The sequence below is a fragment of the Triplophysa rosa genome, linkage group LG5, assembly GCF_024868665.1.
Source record: "Triplophysa rosa linkage group LG5, Trosa_1v2, whole genome shotgun sequence".
NCBI lineage: Eukaryota > Metazoa > Chordata > Actinopteri > Cypriniformes > Nemacheilidae > Triplophysa > Triplophysa rosa.
Window position 1 is genome coordinate 22951671 of NC_079894.1, and position 24565 is coordinate 22976235.

Below are 24565 nucleotides of genomic sequence, written 5' to 3' on the forward strand. Positions count from 1 at the left end.
CTCTCTCTCTCTCTCTCTCTCTCTCACACACACACACACACACACACACTCTCTCTCTGTTGTGATTGGTCAGTTTACAGTGTTCTGCTTTAGTCATTAACCCTGTTAAGAGCTCCCTGGATAAAAGGACTATATCGACAAAGAGTGTTTATTAGACTGAGGATATTTGTAAACTCGCTCTTTGAAGCAAATGATTTGAACTAAAGCTGATAGTAGTTCTTCACTGTCAGGCTGATTCGATATCCTACAATCACATTTTATACAACCCAACACAAATAATGCAAATTGTTACTTCTGCAAACAGATAATAAAGGAAACAAAAGTAATGACAGCTCTAAAAATAAAAAAATAAAACGCACAAGATTGAATGCATTTATTTTTTTTCTTCTTATAAATAGTAAATAGTGCTGCACTTGACACATTATCCATTAACAATTATAAGCAGTCATAAACCAAAAAATTTAAAACAACAAGGTAAAAAATAATTGTTCCAATTCTTAAGATCTGAAGGCAGGTGAGCGTTTGCCGTGCACAGACAGAGCACACAAACCTCAAGGTGAAAGAAACATGCTCGCATCTATCGTAAATGAGCATACAGTACACATACATTAACAAACACTGGAATCTTTTCTTTCATGGAAAAAATAAGAGTACATAAGGAACGCATGGAGTTTACGAACGGATCAGATTTGTGAGCAAGTGAGAGGAGATGTTAATGAGGTATTGAGTATGTATTGCACTTTCTTTGCGTTACTTGTGTCTTTATAGTCCCGTGTTTCTCTATGTTCAGAACAGCACAGTGTTATCATAGCATACCACCAGAAAGCAATGCTGTCGACTCGGCCATCCGTTTCCGGTGTCACAAATGAACTGAAGGTCAGCTGCATTTTAACATATTGACTCACTACTTGATCTGACTTCTACAATTGAAGAAATGGAAAATGGTGATTATTGGATGGTAGCTGTCAAATTAAACATGTTCCCCAAGCACTGCTTCATGGATCTAAAACAATTGTATACTGTGAAGTATGCAGCAGCAAGCTGTAGGGTAGTATACAATATTGGGAGTGAACTGGTAGTAATGGTCTATCTGGAATACAGGCGGTAACACTCACTCGTTCACTCTCTCTATCTCTCTGAAACTACTAAAATACCATCAGACACTAGAGTGGATTCCACACAGGTCTCTCTCTCTCTCTCTCTCTCTCTCTCTCTCTCTCTCGCTCTCTCTCTCTCTCGATAAAGAGAACCTGAGAGTTTTGTGCTGAACATGAACATGTTTCACTTATTTAACAATGAAAAAGTCTGAAAGTCTGTCTTTTCTGAGCCCTTATGACCTAAATATATCCAATCAAAAATTTGACTTGTGTCACTGTCAAGTTGTGTTGCAATGGAGACCAGTCACTAAAGTGCGTCCGTCACTGGACAGCTGATAGCAGAGTACGGCGTAACACGTTTCCCTGCCATTCAATATGCACAGACTTTGATTTATTCATTTGTCTTTTTCATTTCCTTTCATTTTTCCCTTTGTCCTTCTCATGCTCGATGATCTTGAAGAAGGAGGTTGTACGTTTCGTTGTGTGATGCAGTTCTCCAGAACGGGGTGGATGGAGGATTTTTCATTTAGCTCCAAATTGTCGACATAAAATCAAACTCGCCCACCACCACATCAGTCCTGGTCCCAAACCAGGCCGACATGACCCTACACACAATCCCCTCTTAAAAACAACTCAGTTGCACATTTGGACCCAGCTGCAAATTTTGGACCGCTGTGGCTTTTCCACCGAGTGAAGAGTGGGTGTTTGAGGACGGACGGTCATTTTGGTCAAACATTCAAGAGGTGAAGGAGAGCTCAAGTGCAGGAGTTTACAGTCAGATCATCCATAGTTCTCATCTTCTCCTTCCTGTCGTTTTGCATTCAATCAATGCTGAGCTTCAGATAATGAAAGGCACCTGAGAGAGAGAAAGAGAGGCAGATATGTAGCACAGTTTTATAACCAGGAGTTTACAGACTCTTACAGACCATATTACACCGAGAATAACTAAAAGGACAACCATTCTTTAAGATAAAGTTTTAAAAATTGATGTACGTTTAGGAGAATAGTGGCATCTACACAACAACTATAACAATATTTATACAGAGAAACATATTGTTTCCCAGCTGATTAACTATAAAACATTGTCAGCCAATCGAAATCCAATAAAATTTAAAGGTGTCACAATATACCATTGTTGTCAATAACCGCAATATAAAACCCGTGATTTGCGATATCACATAAATTCCGCAGATGTAGTAATATCGTAAATGATTCATTACCCATTTAAGTCACAATGTTTACGAACTCTCTCTCTCTGCCTCCCTACATTGTATTTTGAGTGTGATTCATTGACCAAATAAAAGACAAAACACAAAATGAAATATGAATTTGACCGTTAACATTAAAAACATCACATGTCGTGATATTGTTATTATGATTTTTGGTCACGATAACCGTGCAGTTAAAAAATACATTGTGACATTCGTTTGCCTTTAAAGTGCAGTGCACAAGCTTAGAAAAAACATTTTAAAAAATCATTGCTGCAACAGTAAAATTAATAATATTAACAATTAAACCATGTATAATTGGTTTAAATGTGTAAATAAATCTTTTAAATGGTTAAGGTCAATATAATACACTATAACAAAAACAACAACAGAAAGGTTTGACAAGAAAAAAAATCTGCTTTAAATTTCGATGACTATTTTGAGTAAATACTTCAGCCGCATTTATCTGACAGAAAGGTTGAGATTCTTTTGAATGAAACTGCGAAAAGTATGAATATATACCAGCCTTGCTGAAAGAAAAATGACACACAAGACAGCTCTTGCAAAATACAGAGCCAGTGCACGCCAACTCTACTAAAAAGATGACAGTTAAAGGGAAAACGAGAGGGGAAAGACGGAGGAAAACTAAAAGAGCTGTTCTATATTTAATTCGGCATGGATGAGAGTCAATGATCAACAGCCACTACAGATCTGACCCCTGTCTGAAACACATGGTTCTAATATCTGCCTGCCACAGGCCATTCTACTCCTATATGAGACCCCCACTAACTCCCCCGCGGACCCCCAGCTCTGTGCTTATGGGGTGCGGACCCCAGCAAATTAATGATATCAAGATGCAGTCCTGGATTGGGCACTCGCCATTCAGTCCCCCCCTCCCCTCCTCTGTCAAACATATTCTGAGATGGCTTCTCCTCTCGTTTCAACCTTCATGTACGCGTGTATCGTGAATGATATCTTTGTTACTCAGGGCTCATTACATGGCTGGCTGATGGATTCCTGGATCTGATGAGCGGGCTCATCTCACGGGGTTGTGAAAGGTCACGAGCTAAGCATCCTAAACCACGACAGCATTTACTTGTGGCGGTCAGACGAATTACAACTACCTGATGATTTCGTTTCAGATGTATGAGATGCAAAGTCCGCTGAAAATAATACCCATCAAAGCGGATTTAATTTAAAACAGAGACCACAGTCGAAGCCATGGCTTTTCGGTTGGCGCAGCCTTCTATAAGTTGAGCTGCGTCGCTCATGTGGGCCACAAGAGTTCAAGTCGGACTTGTGCAGTGTTGGGGTGTAACTAATTTAAAGCAGCAATGCTACTAACTGAACATCTTTCAGTAGCGTGATAATAACTCAGACATCCCATTAACAGGAAATAGACTTTAGGTAATGTTGCGTGAACATTTGCAGTTGCTAAAGGTTTTGTATGGATTTTTGTAAAGAGAATTTATGATTTATGTTTTATGATGTAGTCAATGTTTTGAATATTCAAATAATGTAATTGATATAGCCTTTAAGAAGCAGTATTTTACATATATTTATCAACACAACTCACCACAAATGTTGTTAAAATAATATTATAGGAACATTATGGTGTTATTACAGATGCCATAAAGTTAATGATTATTATTATTAAAAATATTCGAAAAGTTATAAGGCGCTACACTATTTCTATGAATTAATTTTTACTTCATAATTTCGAATCTTTTTTATTAATTTTATTTTGAATAAATCATTTCATTGTTCCCACAACCAAAATAAAACATTTAAAAAATGTTTTAGCATAAACATTTGGCTAGGAAAATAACACGCTTCTACACACACAAGCATGCACATCCACTCTTGCTGTCGGTATTTACCTTGCTCTGCCCGTATTGGCTGTATTGATAAGATGCAACGTGGTCCACGCTATACCCGGGTGAACTGTAGCTAGAGGGGCAGTAGGATTGAGAGCTGGGCAGCGTTGGCATGCTGGGCAGACCTGGCAGACCCTCCAGTCTCTGAGAGGAGTGGCAGCTGGGAGCCATGCCCGTACTGGGCTCCAAACCACCCGTCAGGGGAGAGAGAGCAAAATCGCTCTGGGGCTGATGCGGAACTCCACCCGGATTCAACAATCCCATCACCTGAGAGAAGAGAAATAGAATGTGGAAAAGTCATTTGACAGCCTTGCTAGGTTATAAAAAGCATTCATTTCTATGGTGGTTTATACTGGTTATCCGAACACCAGCAACCTTACAACCCTGTGTGAGTGCAAACTGATTCAACGACAACTCTCTCCAGATCTCACACAGCGTCTCTGGCCACCCGTATTAAAATCTCAGCAGTGACAGACAGATGGGTGCGTTGCATGAGTGTGCCATGGGTGTCTGTTAGCTCTCATACTCATTTCCCTCCCTCTTCTAATCATTAATCAAAACCAGCCCAACCCGGAAAAATCTCCCGCACACCGACCGACCCGCCCACTGGCTCTGTCCGGAGTCAAATCATACCTCGTCCAATCGGACACATGGTTTCTTTTAACCCGTTAGCCAGTGCAGCCAAAGAGGAGGCGGAGTCAGCCAAGAGGGGCAGTTTTTCTTCGCCCGGTTAACATTTTCCTAAAAACAATTCTGTGTGTTTGGGAAAAGAACATAGCCAGGTGAAAAAAAAAGAAAATAAGAAAAGCTATAGTGAAGAAAAACTTTTTCATCAGGATTTGATGCTAAAATCCAATAGAAATAGAGAGGCACAGCGTGTAAACGGAGATATCAAATACAAAGAAAGTGTTGCATACTGTCCCCATAAACAACATCTCACTAAAAGTTGTTTTATCCTATCAAAATAAGGTTCATCTATAAAAACTATAACTAGCTTCACTTAAAACAGTAAAAATGGTGTAACATTAAATAAAAACAGAGTGTAGTCCTCATGGTGTGCATGTGTGTGTGAAGGGCCGTGAAATTCCTCTCCGGATTCCTGGCAGAGATAAAAGCCCTAACCCCTCACACACATTTTCAGGTGTTTTTTCCCACCTTGCAGATCGCTCGCCATTCACACGCTCTGTAATATAATGTATGACAGCACATGTGCGAGTCACACAGTGATGTGTGATGCTTAACAAATGAAAAGCACATGGAGGTTAAACTCTCTCGTTCACCTCCCGGTGGGGGGCCCGGACCCTGCGACATGTGAGGTGAAAGCTAAAATGTTCTTTCCATCGTGAGACCACAGACAGGAGTTGTTGACAAAAAGCTTCCTCATAAAACATTTTCCCAGCCAGCGCCATGCATGTGCGCAGCTGTCCGACCCAACCCGAGGGATAAGCCAGCCCACGTTCTCCTGAGCTTAACGGACAACGATACGCTGATAACTTTGTGTGAAAAGCTAAATAAAAGTCGAACAGAAAAATTCATTTGAGATTTTTACAGTGTGGAGGTTAAAAGATATATCTCTATACTTCTTTTTTATTAATTTAATGTACATTTATGCATTTGCCAGACGTTTTGGATAAGTATGCACTTAATCTATACATTTTATCATCAGTAGGTGTTCCTTGAGATTGAACCCATGACCTTTACGTGGCTGACACAATGCTTTACCAATTGAGCCATTTAATTGATATATAATAGAGTTGAGCCACACGTGTTATTGAAAACAAACAAAAAAGTAAAATAATTGCAATTTTACTTTCCAACAAATTACAAAAACAATCTGAGAGGAACATCCCACCCTAACGCAGTTTAAATCCCGAGCTTATTTTACACCCCAGATAAATACATAATTCAAACAATTAGCCAACAAAGTGGCTCATTTGCATAAATTACACAGCGCATTACAGAGAGTAAATTCTCCCATTCCAATCAATTAAGAGGCTGGAACATCCTATAATTACAATCCCAGACGTTCCACTATCGTCGTGGAGACGAGAATCCCTGCCCTTCAACAACAGAGCACCACTGACCGACCCCGTCCCAGGTTACGCACACACATACACACTAATGGCAATAGCAGATCGAGTGATGGTGCGAGAGTTACCTGACCTCAAAGTCATTCCTGCCAGAGGAATGTTGCCTTAATGACCAAGAATTGGTTGTGATTACAAACCCTGCTGCTGGGGGCACTTCCATTAGACACACTTCAATTAGTACGTCATGTTAAATAACTTTGTGCACTTTAATTACTGCATGCGGGGCGGTGGTCCAAACCCATGCTATTAGGAAGTGGCGAGCGGAGAGGAGCTTTCATTTCATAATGATTGTACGTTTCAAATCTTTGTCAAATCATGAAGCGAAAAAGGTAGTTTAAGTCTCTAAAAGAATAGCTCGCGCAAAAATTACTATTCTCCAATAAGTTACTTCATGAGCATCAGAATAGTCATAAAAGTAATCTATAATATAATATAATATTATATTATATTATACTGTATTATATTATTATGTGTATTATTAATATTTTAGCTTATTCTGCTATATAAAAAAACAAAAAAGAGCACCAAATGGAGCACCGATAACTTTAAATCTCGATTATTGCATATGACTACTATCATATCATATCATATCTTCAAATGTTTATTATTAATTATTAATATTCCTATTTTAGCATATTCTGCTATGTTAACCACAAAAAGGAGCACCAATTTTAAATATGGCGATAACTTCAAATCTCATTTATTGCAAGACAATATTAACCCACTGAAGTAGTTTGGATTACTCTAATAATGGACATAATATGGGCTTTAAGCATCAAAATTCTCAAATAAGAAGATGACATGATAGCATTTTTGTTTATAAAATTATTCATTTGTGTTTTACTTAAGAAAGAAAGTAAAATACATCTGGGATAACATGAGGTTGGACAAAAAATGTGTTTTTATTTCACCATCACTTGTTTTCTATCTCACTGCTGTTTTGCATCATTTCCCCTTCATTCAAAAAAAATCCTATAACCTATAGATCTGTTCTCAATATTGTTCTCTGCCTCGAAGCCCCAGGGCACCCGTCGTGTCTGTGTCAATCTATCTCGATGTGTCTGTCCTACTCTCTGTTCATCTCTCTTTAATGTTGTTTATCTGTATCATGCAGCGTTCAGGTTCTGCTTTCTCCGGCCACAGAAGGACGGTACCAGACAGCCGTCTTTAACAGCCGGATGCTTTCAGGCACTTAGGAGCTCATTTTCTGCTTGTTAGCGTGCCGTGCGCAGCAGGCTAGCTGACAGATAACAGCTGATGAGTGTGTAATCACAAATAATTGTCTTTCAGTTCTTGTTTCCATCATTTCTCCCCCATCACACCTTCTGTATCACATTGGATGGTTCTCCGTTCAAGAAAACAAAAATACAAGGCGGGATTGCTTAACCTGCTTTATCTATACATTTATAACAATATAAATTTAAAACGCAAGTAAAGGTTTCTTCTTATTTCTTGTTCATTTAGAGTTACTTGAACATTAGCCACTCTCGGTCAGAAACCACACCTCATGCTTTCTCTATTATTGTATCTTTGAAGAAATTATGGCAACTGGTCAATATATAAGGGATAAGTGACGGGAGAGAGGTAGACTAACCTGTGATGGGATGCCGTTGCTGATGGTGGGGTTAACTGGGTTTGCGTGGCCCGCCGCGGACACGTAGCCATCCGAGTAACCAGAGAAGCCATGACGTCCTGAGGAGAGGCAGTAGGCCGAACTCCCCTCCTGGACCCCCGGTCCACTGCTAAGCCCGGTTTGGTGCACTGAGGTGGGAGGAAGAGGTTGAGGCCGATGCACTGTGCTCGGCTGTTCAGACACTGGCGAGAAAAACAGACAGAAAAGAGACAGAAGAAAGCAGAAAGACACAAAATAAATTTGAGATGGGCTTTAAAAAAATAGCAAAATTCAGAAAAGTCATTGTACATTGAGAACCCGGGGTCATTTTAACTGTTACAAGTGCTCGTTGGCAATTTTATTCAATTCAAATTGTGATTTAAATTCTCGATTCCAAAAATAAAAAAATCATTTCAATTAATTTTAATCTTTTTCAAATCAACCATTTTGGCTTTTTATATTGGAGTTTATATTATATTTATATTTTATATTTGGAGTTTACATTTTATTTTAAATAAAATCTTTTTGACAGCGACAGGTGCGTATGCAACAGTACTTTTTTCATTTAAATTTGGTCACATGACTCATCACAGCAAACCTGGTTTGTCGAAAGCTATTTAAATAACTAAAACCCATGTTATAAAATCAATTACTGTATAATAAGGCTTAAAGATATCCTTTTACAGTTCTCACCTTGTGAAATAGATGAAGGAGGGTAAGGGCTGTCCGCGAGCTGATACTGCTGCAGACTCGACATCGCAGAAGGCGGGAAACCACCAGGAATCAGGTGATTAAATGCCATGAGCTGATTGGCTCCTGCCTGCTTCCTCCAACGTGCTCTTCTGTTACTAAACCACACCTGCAGGACAACAAACAATATGGTCACGTCCAAAATTTGTAAGTAAAAAAACTTTTAATCTCCAAAATATGTACGGATTATAAAAAGCAAACATTATGAAAGATCAATTTGTCATTGTCTACAATAAAGCGCTCTCTCTGTGGTTTGTCTGCGTGTGTCGGCTTGTATCTAAACACACACAGACACTCTTTGTGTATTCATTGGCTTGAAGCTTATTTGGTCTGACAGAAATGGAAACATCTGTGTTCATTACAAAAACGATGATATCATGTCACGGGTTCCAGTTTAATTGGGTTAAGAGGACTTAATAATGGACTTCATTAAACGTTTCTGTTTTGGGGTCTTTCTGCGGTAAAAAAAAAAAAAAAAAAAAGAAATACTAGGGTAAAAACAAGAGGTCAAACGCGGCACAAAGAAGCCTGTGTGTGTGTCATGTGACTTTAGGGCAGGGGAGCAATGCGGGTAAATTTAACCTCCCGCTACAAACCACATTTACATGCACAGTTACTTCACTGGTAACGTGACATTTGAGAGAGCGTGTGTGTGGATTTGTTTTTGAACGACACAAGGATTAAAAAGGGCCAGTGTGAACTGTTCTGAGCTGTATTTGAGTACTGGAAACTCAAAACAGATTCAGACATTAGACAGAGGGTTTGTGTGTTTACCTGCACTCGTGCCTCGGTGAGTTTGGCTCTCTGCGCGAGCTCTTCTCTAGTGTAGATGTCGGGGTAGTGTGTGCGTTCAAAAGCTCTCTCTAGCTCCTCCAGCTGCTCAGCCGTGAAGGTGGTCCGACTGCGTCGCTGCTTTCTCTTCAGTGGCAAACCCGGTTCTGAATCCACATCGGAGCCCTCGTCTGAGTGACTCGCTTTGAGTGAAACACAACACAATCACATTTATAAATCAATAAAAACTCAACACAGCTGTAAGAGATTACAGTTTGTCTTAGAAGTCTCTCTAGAAATCACTTAAATTCTAAGCTTTGGAAAGATTCATTACTTGTTTTTACGTACAGGCACACCAAATTATTTTGTCTGAAACTAATTTAAATACAGTGCTCAGATTGAGGGGGGCTGGGTGAATCCTGGACCCCCTAATAAGAGGTAAAAAATAGAGAGGGGTCATTCAGATATTTTGTTTAAATAGGTTAATAACAATGACAAGTCCGGTATTATTTACAATAATTAAGTCTAGTACGTCTATTTATAGGCGACTTGTCATGCACCCCAAAATGGTGGGTAACCCCATAAGACATTACATTTATTCATTTGGCAGACATGATTCAATTCAAGCACTGTTTAAATACCACTTCATATCTATGTGCCAGATTCAAATGTACTAAGTACAATAATGAAAACTGGTTTAAAGAATTTGTTTAATTTTAGCCAGATGATGTCATCTCATCAAAATATTCTTCAATGTTATTTTGTTTCCGCTTGATTAAATCTGAAAGACAGTGTCTCTCCCCCATCCTTAAGCGTACACACACGAACACACAGATGTCCAGTCTCTCATGCGCAGGTATTATTTTGGATGTTATTTCAGCTGAAGTAAGGCAGGGCTAGAGGTTCTTTCGTAGCTAATTCAGCAGAAGAGAATGTTAGTGTGCGTGGAGGAAATCTCAGGGAATCTGTACCCAGAGGGGGGGGGCTATCAAATGATTAGCCTCCTCAAACTAGCGTGACAGTCTGCTATTGTCCAGTAATACGCTTCGAAAGGCCCCGTCCAGAACTCGCCAACGCCACATCTGCTTCGTCTGACGCTTGCCATCTCCTTTCTCCTATTCACTCGTATTAACCCCCATATGCTTTAGAACACAAAACGCAAAAAAGACGCCCAGACGTCGTCCCACCAGAATGTTGCCACAGCACGCAATTTGAAATATCGAGTTTGAAGCCTCGATTTATTGATCAACAAATTACATTTTGAGAAACGTCTCCTTGGTTTTGTGTTCATATAAAGGAAGTCAATGGGGGCCAATGTTGTTTGGTTACCAACGTTCTTCAAATATCATCTTTTGTGTTCTGCAGAAGAAAGAAATTCATGCAGGTCTACAATGACATGAACGTGAGTAAATGATGACAGTATTTTCATTTTGGGGTGAACTGTCCCTTTAAGTACAACAAAACAACCCTTAAGGGTGCTAGTTCCACAAACTGTTTACATACCACCTGGAAATTCATTGAAACTATTTAAACCAAAGATGTATGAAAAATATTGCAGCTGCCAACGACAGATTGCTATATTTCGTGTACTTTTTTTGGACACAGAAATGCAGGTGTATGTATATTTGAGCAAAGAAGCAAATGAGAGAAAAGTCAGCGCCAGATTTAAAGGTTAAATTAAAAGAGTCACGCAAAGCAGACAATTTTGTCTTCACTCGGGCAGCCCGAATCCTGGAGCCACACAGGAAAGGCTTCTGCCCGCTGCCAACGTGCATCACTCCAGGCATCTCACAGGACTTGGAAAGAATAGAGAGAGACAAGGCTGTCTTTTTCCACTTATCCACTCTCAAGCCCGACAGAGACGTCTCTTTACATGCTATTTTCCCCAAAAGTCTGGACTATTTTCAGCAGACAGCGGCTGTAATAATCAGCTTTTGAGGAAACGGAGCAAGTCAAAAGTTCTCGTTTCATCCAAACCTCTCAAGACTTAAATCTGGCGAACCAATCAAAAATAGTGAACACAAAAAATATATTCACCGCAGAAAGAAAACAAAGTCTATATGTGTGTTAGGTCCTTTAAGCAACATGACGTCACCAAGTTGCAAGCAAAAAAGTTTCTCTTATTAGTTACCACAGCAAAAAAAGTCCAATGCTACAAACCGCAATCTCTAAATTACACTATTGCATTTGGCATTCTCTCTCTCTTTCTCTCTCGCTCTCTCTCTCTCTCGGGGAGTTATTTGGCCTGATCTTTTGTTGGCCTGTTTAGTGGGAATGGTGACTGAGCTCTTTGGAGTCTGATTTCCACGCTCCATCTGTATGTTCCATGAGCTCGGTCCGGGCAGCATTGAAGCCCCTGTCACCTGCCTGGCAGGGGGCGGGGGGAGGGAGGTGGGCACAATGAGGGCTGGACGCAGGGCAATGGGGGCTCCGCAGGGGAACAGCGGGGGGCCGCCCCCAAACCCTTTCCTCCTCCATGGCCAGGGGGTTACAGAGGTGGAGGGGGATGAAGGTGGGGGGACCATACAGAAGAGGGGGGCATACTCAATGGCACCTGGGGGACAACATTGGTGACTAAAGAGGGGTGTGGGAATACTGATTCTACTTTAAGATGAACTCTCGTCCATCATGTCCATTTAGAGCATTGACGTACGCCAAACGGGCAGCTTTTGCAAATATATCATTTATTAATCGCTTGTTTTTCTTAACTTCATGACTGATTAAGCATTGACGTGAAGGTTAAAGATCCAAGGTTTTCATTTCAACAAATGTCCTCTCGCCCGATTGGAGAAATGAACTTAACATCATGAAGCAAATCAACCCTGCACCCTTATATCGCCACAGATGATTTCATTGGATAAAAGTGTCTGCTAAATGAATCAAAATGTTAATACATATAGAAAAAAAATCTTATTTCATTTAGACGTCAAAAAAAAAGATTTTGCAACTAAAACAATGAAACAAGATGCTTTTCTTCCATTTTGATAAAAAAAAACATTAGAGTTCTGCTATGAGACGCACATCCTTTTTCACTTTACAAATGCCTTAAAAGGCTTTGCCAAGGATGGCAGAGAAGCTCTGTAACGTGATTTTCTATAAGAAATGTCGCACCATCTCATGATCTGGAGTCAAAAACACACATCACACTGTCGAGTGGAGATTGTGACAAACCAAAGCATTCAGAGAGATGTTGTCCATCACAACTTCAGCAGGACAGGAACCTCACACTGTGTCCGCTTCCTAAAGCATACCTGACTCCAATATACCACCGACAACTCCCACGTCTATCTCCTCCACTCTGCATCTCTATGACTTTTGACAGAGGTTTTGTCTTTAGCCATCAAAATATTCATTGAAACAGGCAAAAAAATCCAAAGCATTTCCATAATAAAACAGTAAAGATATTATCCAAACTAACTGAATGATATAAGCCCATGTATAAAACATGAATTTGAATGTCTGCACTATACGGTTTAAATATTTATTTTAATAATGATTCGGTTTGAATACTTTGTCTTCATGAAATCTTAAACATTGTCAAATCCAATTTGATTATTTTGGTATGATTTACATTTAAGAGATTTTGCCAATTTTGTAAAATGTGAAATTTATTTCAATTAATAAGAAATGTAATAATACATTGAGAATTATAATAGTAATTTAAATAATCTTGTGATTAATAAATAATTTCTTTTCTTATTGAATAATGCATTGCAATGCACAACAATAGTATTGTACATTGGTAAGTCTGTACTGTAGTTATGTTTCATAAACTTTTGTTTTTTTTAGTGCCTGGGTAAAATTACAGCAATAATTTGGTGGACATTAGTGAGCATTCATGCATAACAACAGCAAAACATGTCTTAGGATTCATATTCCATTCACACACTGGACAAACCCCACAAACCTCCCAAATAGAGAGAGAGAGAGAGAGAGAGAGAGAGATGATCACTCTGCTATAGGAACTTAAAGGGAATGTGCTGAATTCTAACGTTAATCAAAAAGAAACATGAGAGGGTGGAAAAACAGAAGCCAAAATGACGCAAAACAAAAGTCTGCAGAGGAATCGATCCAAAGCAAGTTTGTTGACTTTAAGAATCTAAGAATTTGTTGAATTTGGAAATCAAGAAAGAAAACTACAGTCCAATCCAACCACAGTTATTTTTTTGAATCCTAAGGAAACGTGATATAACTTCCCTCTAAAACGTCTTTTAATCTAAATGCTCTCTAAGAGAAACAACTGAAACTTCTTATATTTTTCTTTTCTACACCAAAGTCAGAAAACACCTGGTAAGTTCAGGCGCTCGGTACTGACACACACGTTGGCACGCTTCGAGAAACACCGACGCAGCCAAACGCAACAAAACACAGAAAGATAAAGTGAAAGTAAACGCAGAGGGATGCTGGAGCGAGAGAGTCACGGTCCACACATGACCATCTGGGCAGTTTATAGCTCCTGGTAGGGAAGACTCTTCTCCTCCTCGGGGGCTGTTAAATGGTCGGGTAATTGAGCTCGTGACATGTGTTCCCCAAACAAAACAAAGGAGAGAAGAGACAAATGAAGCATTTATTTGCAGCGTGGAGGAGTGCTGGCCCTTTCAGTCTGCGCCCCGGCCAGCCACTGGTGAGTGAATTAAGGAGTATATAGAATCCCGGCAGATGCAGCGAGAAGAATGGTTAACGGAACGATGGCGACTCCATCTGGGGTTGGCATTTTGTTAAGAGGGAGGAGCGGGGAGTCACTCAACTCGCTAAAGAGCCACGACCCCAGCAGCTGCCCCGAGAGAACGAGAGGTACAAGGAAAAAGCGAGAGACAAATCATATTTGAGTTTTGTACCTTCTGACCAAAACATGATGTAGCTTAAATTGCTTTGTACAAAAGCGTCGGCCAAATGCGTAACATAAATGACTTCATAGCATCACACGACCAACGCATCTACTGTACAATTTTGGGCAAAAACAAATGCATTTCTACAAGTTGACCCAGAAAAGCATAACCTTAACCATCAATAAAATTACACATCATATATCATACATATCATACAGCATCAGGGTACCGTGGCATTACCATCTGATACGGTCACTTAAAGAAGACGCAATCTGTTGTTCTGTGCATTAGAAAGCTATGCATTAAGATCCGTGATTGGAAAGGGACACGGGGACCAGAAAGGAGGGATGCTGGGGCATTATGGGTTCCCAGCATGCATTGCTTATGATGTCGGAACGGTAAAGAGGTGCCTGTTGCAGCGTGGAATCACTCCCAACAACAGGACAAAGCCAAAACGCAGCACCCACGCAGCGATCGCACCACAGGAACACGCACCACATGCTCTTAAATAGAAGAGCGTGCATTATATTGACATTATATTATATTTATGATTTCCTACCAAAAGCTCTTAGAGGAACACGCAAACATTGAGTAAGTACAGGATGGGTAGATCACATACTACACTTCAACCAGTGACATATTAATTGATAGATTATCACCTTTGATCACATCAGAAGTTTTCTTTTTTATAACCACACGTGACCATTGATGATTGATACACTTTCTGTTAAACTTCACGAAATGGATGTAAGAAAATTACAAAGCGAAAAAAGAATTAGGATTGTTTTATACAGCTTTAAAATATATGTTTCATTTTCAATGTATGTTTTTTTAAAACTAGTCTTAAAATTTTTAAAACCTATTTTTTAATTTATCAAATAAAAATTAAGGGCAATAAAATTTTGCAACTCATTTCCTGTGGCAAAACAGATTGCAAGTTCCTGATTTTCATAAGTAAATGCATAATAACATAACCATTTACAAACATCTCCCCTTTGTCTCCTTCGTTTTACATTTATTGACCTTCATAGAGACCCTGTTACCTGTCACACTGAACAAACAAATTATTTTAACCCGCACTTCCAACAGAGCGAGAGTTTGCACAGCCAATGACCCAGGACTCCCCCTTGACCCTGCCCAGGACAGCTCGCCCTCTTTGGGGTACGAAAGAGGGCTGACAACCCTGACTCTCTTTCTAATAAAATAAGCAGAGACCAAATAACCAAACTGCGGCCAAACTTTAGAGCTTTGCAAAATAGTATAGCTTTGGTTCATTTGCACCACAAAGCCGCGATGAAACCTTAACATAATGTTACAGAACTAGGCATGTTGTGGTATTTCTAAACCTGTATGACTTTCTTTCTTCTGCAGAACACAAAAGAAGATATTTTGAAGAACGCTGAAAACAGACTTCCATTGTTGGACACAAAACCATTGAAACTTTTCTAAAAATATCTTCTTTTGTGATCTGCCAAAGAAAGACATTCTTAAAGGTTTTAAATGACACAAGGGTGAAAAAATGATGACAACATTTTAATTTATGGGTGAACTATCCCTTTAAATCTCGTCATCAAACCCTGTGCACAAGCAGCATACAGGCAACAGTTGGAAGATGTTAAAAAGTTCCAGTCGCTGATGCCAGCAGTCTTATGTAAACCCGCCAAAACTGAACCCAAATTATTTTTGTCTGAAACCAATCAGAAATTGCATATTCGAGCTGGAAAGGATGATTTCTGCCGTACGTGAAAGTTCCTCGTGTGTAGCTTGGATGAAGTCGAAAACGCGAGCTAACAAGGATCTACTGTAGAAGTTGGAGTCACCAAAACAACAGGACAACATTCACAGCACATTTCGACATTTTTCTGCTATAATTTCTTACAGATTCACATTACGTCCCTCTCTCTCTCTGGAATCATTTGGCAGTTGAGAAGTGAAGTTCTTCAAGTTAAGTGATTGACAACGCTGTCTAGCTTTTCTCAATTAACTGCCTCATTGTGCGGCTTTATGGCAAGGCCCCTGAAACCCTCGACCTTTCCTATCCCCTCCTTTTCATACCTCCTTTGCCAGTGTTTCACTCCCTCAAACACTTCCAAGAAAACAGAGCGCTCTATTCTGTGAGGAGCCCCTATTCTCATTGACCTTCTATTGCTCACTTTTCTTTGAGACACTTCAAACCGTCTTTGAGAAGAGAGGACTGGAAGAGGAGAGGACTGGAAGAGGAGTCCATCAGTTGGCAGGGGCCGGACCGGGTTCGACCCCGTACCCCCGACTTCAAAGATGGTTTGCATTCATTAATTGTTCTTTGAATTAATATTTGAGGATCACAATGCTGGTGCCAGCATGGAAAGCAGAGCTAATGAAGCATACAGGCGGCATTCATTTGGAGATAAGCTCGGTGTGACCGTGTGCGTGCGTGTTGTTCTTTTCCAAACAGAATGACGAATCACGCTAAAACGATTTCCTATTATACATTTCTTTATGTGCAAATGCAAAAACAAAAATGCTGCACATAGCCAAAAAAGCAAAATAGGACGTTTGGTTTAATAGTAAGTATAAATGTTTTATACAGTCTGAAGATGTCTAACACAGAAAAAAAGCGACGGAAGCACAATGATTTTTCGTTCTGCTGAACAGAGGGCGGATGACTGCTCATCTCAAATCCCGCAGGGCCCCGGAATGACGACTGAGAAAAATTCCAGCAGGGAGAGAAGCGCCCTTGTTTATTGATCAGAGAGACGTCATTCTCCAGCACACAAAAACATCAAATATGCATTTACACATCAAACTAAATATAGCCATAATCGCCTCTTTGTGGTCTAATTTTGGATGAATATTTTAGACTGTTCAGTGGTTATACAAAAAAAGTAAATAAAAGGCCCTAAAATATCTGTTTATGCTCATGTCACGCAAATGTCTTTTTCTGCTCATCCTCTCTTTTTTTCTCTTCGAACCCCCCTTTTCTATTGAGTATCCTTCCAGTCAGCAAAGCAGGCAAAAGCCCTATTTTATTTACACAAACAAAGTCCTCCTTGCTCTCTTGGACAAAGGCAGCTGATTCTTTCATGCGTTGTCATTGCTTGATTCTCTCTGTCCTCCTGGCTATTGGCCTGCTGGGATACAATGAGGCCAGGAGAAAAGCAGCAGATTGTTGGAATGCTGCTCAATGAAACTAATTATTACATGTTGACTGCGTTCACCATGGCACGTCTCAAAGCACTAAGCTTATTCAATTGGCCTCCACGGGACTCCCTTTCAAAAAAACTTGATCCCTTTGACTGTTTGTATTTCGGAGTTTTCTTTTTCGCCTGCCGTGAATGAGAGTCTGTGAGAGAGGGGCCGTGGCTCTTTGATGACTTTAGTTACTTTTAATTAGCTAAATGAGGCTCGAGGATTGTCAGTTTTCCCAAAGTTAATAGTATAGGGAAAAGGAGGGGAGCCTGGCCTTTAATCGATTCGCTCATCGTGGGCGGATAGAGCGAAAGGTACGCTGGTTGCTGGAACTTCTGAACTGAAGTCATTCTTTCAAAACGAGAGTTTAGGTTTCCAATGCATCAATTGGATTATCATGAATAGTGTGTTATCAATCATGTTAGCCAAAAATAAAAAATTGACACTGTTTTAAAAAACATGCTATTTTATAGTCAACCACTTCTGAAAAATATCTGTAATGAAAAACAAACAAAATAAATAACCAAAAACAAGTGTCCATAAAACATCTTTTTTGCCTCAAATTTTTAAAAGCAACTTTTAAGGTGTATTCCCAATGATCCAGCATTAGTAAGCAATAGTCCTCTACATTGCCTTTTCCCAGACAAATAAATCTCAAGGGGCCCTCGCTTTGATCTCAAGCCTTTAAGGGGCCCAACAATAGGTTTTGAGGGAGCAGGGGCCCGGAGCCAACACACCCCTCTTACCGGACAACTATAGACTCAGCAAACACGTACTTAATCAATATTTGGCTAGAGAACACCCTCTTAATTCTGAAAACACCCTTTTGAGATTTTAACGGAGCAACAAAAAGGAAAAACAACAACTCCCACAAGCAGGGAGGAGAGAGTGAAATACAGCCAGTGCGGAATCAACCCACAGCAAACAAACGGAAGAGAGCGAATGAATGGAGAGAGAAGTTTACAGTGTGTCAATGGAGATCAAGACTCATTGAGTTTTATGATGTAGACACATCTACATGTGAATAAAAGCCAGAGGTGATTGATCCTTTTAGGATAACAAAAACATTAACCCTGCTTTGAAAAGACTGTTTTCCTTTCTGCTTTCTCTCTGTCATTCACTGTTTTGTTCTTTTTCAATGCTGATATAGACACTAGAGTTACTTTGCTCTAGTTGATTTTCCTCAACCTGGACTTGTGACAAAGAAAGCATCTTGTTGTTAAAGTCTTATCTTAATCTGACTTTTTAGCCCCAGAAAGTGGCATGGAAAATATATTTCTGCTAAGTCCACGTGCCAGAGCAAGGCTGCGCGTTTCCAAAGTTCATATCAAACTATCTGCAAACAAAAACATATCGACAGTCGTTTGTTAAACTAATTACCAACTGATCTGTATTCGTGATGGCGGTGCAGGAAAAAGGGGAACGAAAAGGGCAGTGAGAAATGAATGCGCGCCCCGGGCAGAGAGGAAGGGGGCGGGTTTTTGTCCTGAGATGAAAGTGGGGACGAATAAAGGGCTCGATTTAATCTACTAGAAAAGGTTTTCATTGCATTGACTGAGTATAATGTGAGCCAATTGTAGCGCGGCCCATGGCGCGGGGCGATCCGAGCGCGCAGAGTGCAGCGCGTATCCAGAGCGCATTCTCTCCACTTGACATCTAGAACAAACTTTCAGGCTGTTGGGGGTTAGAAAAACGCGCTGCCTGTATCAATTTCCAATTTATTACATACAACTCCTTTTTCCAACATGCATGCCTGAAGGCTATCTGCTGCGTTGTTGTTAAAGATCGTAGTGATATTTTGACACCCTGTTGTAACATTTGAGTGTCTCCAATTAAATTTCGTTAGTGAAATTCGTTATTAAAAGCTTTATTTTCATGACGCTAATGTGTCAGTAAACAGTTTTGGACGCGTCACTAATTGTGGGCAATATACAGTTATAGAATACAAGTTTCGTAATTTGCGTTTGATTATTTTATGGAGGTTTAAAATTAGAAAGCGCTTATGGCATCACTTATAAACAGTAAATAAAAGGAAATCTGAATAACTAATTCATAAACACCCATTTACACAACAATCTACAAGTAGTTCATAACAGTTATTTTCTGCTTTCAACAAGTTGTTCATAACAGTTATTTTCTGCTTTCTACTTTAAGCACCCAATACTGAAATATTGTATCTGAACGTCTTTTTTTTTGTTGGCGAAAGGGAAAATTCCAAGAAATTATCTAGGTAAATGGCCACTTTATTCAGTTCTAGAAGTCTATAAAACACTTCTGAGCCGGGACTACGGTCATTCCTGAATAATTCATTTCTCATTGCCCGTCCATAATGTCCGCTCTGCGTCTTTTGTTGGAACGTTTTTTCTTCCTTTCTTCCCAAATTTTGAAAAGCTTGGAGTCTTTTGTCAGGACCAAGCCACTGCTACGCCGAGCTTTGTCCTGGGGAAACTGAAGCGTGAGTCTCATGGACTCTTTCGCTTTTGTTTCCCAAGTTCATCCTCAAGTGTCCGATTGTGCACCGCAGGAGCGTCTTTTAGCGAACGCTATTCTTGGACAAATGTTTGATTTACTGATTCGGCCAGTTACACTCCGGAACGTCTCGTTTTAAAAGGTTAATCTGTATTGGTCCTTACTTCAGTTCCAATAAGATAAAAAAAAAGATTAACGCAGAAATAATAATAATTATTATTATTATTATTATTAATAATAATAATAATAATACAATTACTGATAATAATAATAATAAAAATAGGCTACTAATAACAATACTACTACTACCACCACCACACCACTAATACTACTACCACTAATACTACTACTAATAATAATAATAATAACATTTTGTTTACGATTTGATTGTAATAAATTTATTCTAAAACTTTGGATGCCACTTTAAATCGGAGTAAACGTGATTATGCTATTGAAATGCGCAGCAATTTAAAATATATATGCCATATATTTAAGACGTATTTTGTCCTAACAATACACATTTTATTTAATTGAACTTTTTCACCTTATGTACTTGTTTGCATGTATTTTACGAAGATGAAAAAGAGAAATTGAATAAACCTGCTCACACAGGCCTGAAAAAAGCGCAAAGAATAACATGCACGTTTTGCTCATCAGGTGCAGAAATAAAGTTAGCACTCACATCTGTCGCCGAGAATGCCGTCGATGCTGTGTTTGGCTCTTCTTTCGTTTTCCTCGATCTCCCTTTTTTCAACTTCATCATCATCCTCATCTTCATCTCCGTTTCCACCAAATTTACAGCGCAGCATGCGGCTGATGGAACTTACTGCGAGGGAAATATTAAACCCTTAATAAAATTATACAAGCCACATCAAGCCATACATCAAGCCATCACAGCATTGCTTGAATATTATTTCAACGCTTGAAATAAGCCACGATGGGGCAAATATACATAAATGTACATCCACCAGCTTTGGAAAACACGTCATCTGTTTTCCCTAAGCACCAGGTGTGGGCAGTAATATTTTAGCACGCAACAGATTAAATTATAAAGCAGACAGATTCACAGATAAATCCATATTTTATTGAGTACCTGAAGGCACGTTGTTTCGGTCGCAGATTCCATCTTTCAGAAGTTTATCCCGAATCTCCCAGCTGAACATCCCTGGATTCTCTCTCTTGTATTCTTCGATTTTCTTGTCTACATCGGGAGTTGTGTTCTGCTATTAAAACCATTTTAACATATTATTTTTCTTCTCACAGATTATTTTCTACGTAGTAGGCTAATGAAGTTCATAGAATTTTCCTCACAAAATTATTTATTTGTTTCTATTTATTCCTTGAAATGCGTTGTACAATTAAATGTATGCTTTCGTTGGATATTGGAATAGAACATGATTATCATATACATAACATTGATCTGTTGTTGACGAATCTATAAAAAGTCCTAATAAAACAACAGTAAATATCCACTGCTATTAAAGTGTCCGAAATACAATCAAAAGTAGTTTTACACCTGATGATATTAAAGAAAGTTTTACAATTTCACAATAACTTTTCATTCTTTAATTCTTTAGGTCGAAATCTATGCACTGTTTTGAAGGCCCTTAAATGAATACGATGAACCTATAATGTAACAGCAATAATCTGACAATTTCGAGACAATTAAAAAATTCTGCTGTCCAAATAGTTGGCTGCTAAATACATATTTGCTGAATTCAAGGTGCTGCGCAGAACCTTCAAAATACTTTAAAATCGCGCACAATCCAGTTTTTCTTTTAATGGACACAATGATAAAATTGTGGTCGTAAATTTTGACTGTTTCTCATACGACTGGTATGAACTTTTCTAAATACAATTAATAATACAAAGAGTATTATAAAATGGGCTCCACGATGTCCTACCTTGGGTTTGCTGCCGCCAATAGCACCGGGCCGAATCGATCCGGTCTCCTGGTACCTGCATAAAATTTTGGACACGCATCCGTGGGAGACGCGCAGTTGTCGGGAGATGACGCACGGCCGTATTCCGTGATGGGCCATCTCTACTATCTTATGGCGGATGTGATTGGGCAGTGGGCGTCCGTTTATGAAGACTCCACCGAGCTGGTTCACGCGGCCCTGACCTAACGGCGTGGAGACTGCAGCAATGAGAGGCAAAAGGTTATGTCACTGAATGACATTTTGTCAGACCGTCTAAAACGATTTCATAATGCTAAAGGTGCATATAAAATGATAAACTTATGACAGCTATCAATACAACATAAACAACAATAAACCACTACAGCTATTATTCATGTAGCCTAATTATCTTGATGATAAATAATAATACATTCTATTAAGTAGGTTAATAATAATTTGTCAAACTGTGATTATAAATGATTAGTGATTATAGGCTAAATTGACAAAGTTACTTGAAGCTTACTTTAATAATAACGTGAACAAAATTAAAAAGAAACAAACGTATTTTATGTTTTAAAAAGTATTCATTATTATTAAATATATAAGAGCATGTCTTATACCCTAACATAAGCGTGTTTAATAAGTTAAACTATAGGCTATTTTGGGACTAAAATTATTTATTTAAATGTTTCAAATAACTTTACGTCTGAAAAGCCATGTATTTCCTTTAAAAAAAAAAGAAGAAACAAACCAATCTGTTTTAAAGGACAAATCGTGAAACTTTTGACACTGCAAGTTCAGGCTGTGTTAACCAGAGATGCTAACGTCTTACCCTCCAAGGAATAGCCTCCTCTCGGGTAGTTCTGGGGTGGCGTGGGGCGCATCATCCTGGAAATGCCACCCGCAAAGGCGGTCATATCTCCGTTATTTCTGCTAGAAAGGGTGCGACGGGTGAAAGGAGCACTTGATGGAAAAGTGGAGTTATCCAAAGTCGACGCGCTTGTGGTCAAGTGTCAGCGAGTTGTTGAAGTATCAACGCTGTAGCAGAGATGATGCGATACCGCGTAAAGTCAACTTCAAAAGTCAAAACGTCGCCGCCAGTATTCTGAAGTTAGTCACAGATATCCAGGTTTGAGGTCGCGGTGTGTTTCTCAAAGCAGTTTTGGAGCTAAATCTCTGAGGTGCGTTCAGCTTTTGTTAACACACTTGTTGTTGTGAATTGAAACGGCGATCAGTGGTGAAACATTTTATCAGTTGTAGAGTTGTTGGCTCCTTCTGCCCATCGAGGATTGTGATTGGTCCGGGAGGGAGGGACTTAAGTTCTGAGACCGCTTGCTGATTGGTCCAGATTCTGAAACTTTCTTCTGTCATGACCTCGGGAGTTCAAGGCGATGTCTGATAACACTCTCAAAAATAAACCGGCGCAAGGAGCAATAAATAATTAAAAAGACGCGTTATTTACAGAGAATATCTGATTTCAGCTAAATTAGAGTTTGCTTCAATGCAATGACTCAGACCTGGGCTTAGAGTTTCTCTAATTTACCTTTACCAAAGCTCTCTTTTCCTATGGGTCAATATATGTAAACCGTAGCTTTATTTAAACCCCAAAAACTGCAAAACGCAGAGGTATTTATTGTATGCATGCAGACAGTATAGTCACTACAGAATGAAAGCAGCAGCTCGCGGGGGTCTCAGCAGGGTATGACGCCGAGAGTGCCGTAAAAGCTGTCTGTAGTGAGGAATACAATTGCGAAGAACCGTTATTTATAACGCAGGGACATTCAATATAGCCATCCCACCCATTCTCTTGCATTACAGCGGATTTCTCTCCCTCTCTCTCTCACTCACTCACAGCATCTTACATTCACATGCCCCTCCTCTGTTCCCTGCAGTTACTGAAGTTCCTTTTCTTTACGGGAGCTCATTGAGAACCTCACGTCAGTCAAATGGCCCCGTTCATTCAGAGAGTGAGAGACCCCTGATCAATCAGACTGGAAAGCTATCACACTTTCAACTGAGCGATTCGCCTTTGCCATTTTTGTCCCTACACCCTGCACAGGAGTAAAAAGTTAATATTTGTTGTTTGCTTAATGGGAAATCGTTGTTCGGCTAGTGAGAATAAACATTTACGCATTCCCCAGACGTTTTTGCTTACAAAGCATTTAAGGCACACGTTTATTTCATTGTTTGTATGAGATCCTCAGGAGTCGAACCCACGACCTTTGCGTTGCTAACACATGCTTTACCAATTGAGCTACAAAAACACACATAAAGACACAAATGAATTTGGCACAGTTCAATCTGTCAAAGAGGCGCATTTAATCACATTCATGAAGATTTTTATTTTATTTCATGTCATTAACATATCATGACATATCACTGATACCGTCTAATTTCCATCAGACTAATGTGACAAACACGCTAGCTGTCATCCCAGAATTATCAGCTGCCCTATGAGACGTCGACAGTTCAATCCAGAAGTAAAGTGCCCCTCTGCTCCTCTGGGTTACGGGCATTATCGCATTGCTGTGTTCAGATGAGCATGTTTCGCGGCTCGCTGAGGGCGCCGCGGATAAGTGCATGTTATTGCCGTCCACGGTCCCAGGTGCTCCATAAACGGATTAACGCAGACTCGTGGTGCGAGGAGCCCGCTCGCCACAGGCCAGGCTGCCCTCAGAACAAGGGAAACAACACAGCCGCCTGTCCTGACTTTAATTGACATCTGAGAGTTTCTGCCGGATTGGCCGGAGGGACAAAACATCAAAAGTGATATTATTGCAATTAATATATATA

The 24565-nt window shown here is 39.6% G+C and overlaps 1 protein-coding gene across 2 annotated transcripts; it reads right to left on the reverse strand.

Moving 5' to 3' along the window:
* Positions 1 to 375: 375 nt before the first annotated feature.
* On the reverse strand, positions 376 to 22984 carry pax3a (paired box 3a). Of its 2 annotated transcripts, none has more exons than XM_057334899.1 (9): positions 22605 to 22984; positions 21776 to 22011; positions 20965 to 21091; positions 20554 to 20697; positions 9409 to 9608; positions 8578 to 8743; positions 7867 to 8087; positions 4186 to 4449; positions 376 to 1953 (listed from the first exon to the last, which is right to left on the reverse strand). In XM_057334899.1, exons 1-9 carry the CDS (start codon positions 22687 to 22689, stop codon positions 1936 to 1938), a joined length of 1461 nt encoding a protein of 486 aa, XP_057190882.1. In that variant the 5' UTR covers positions 22690 to 22984; the 3' UTR covers positions 376 to 1935. The 2 variants fall into 2 exon arrangements, with proteins under 2 accessions (XP_057190882.1, XP_057190881.1); XM_057334898.1 differs by having other exon boundaries at positions 20965 to 21094; positions 22605 to 22983.
* Positions 22985 to 24565: the final 1581 nt, after the last annotated feature.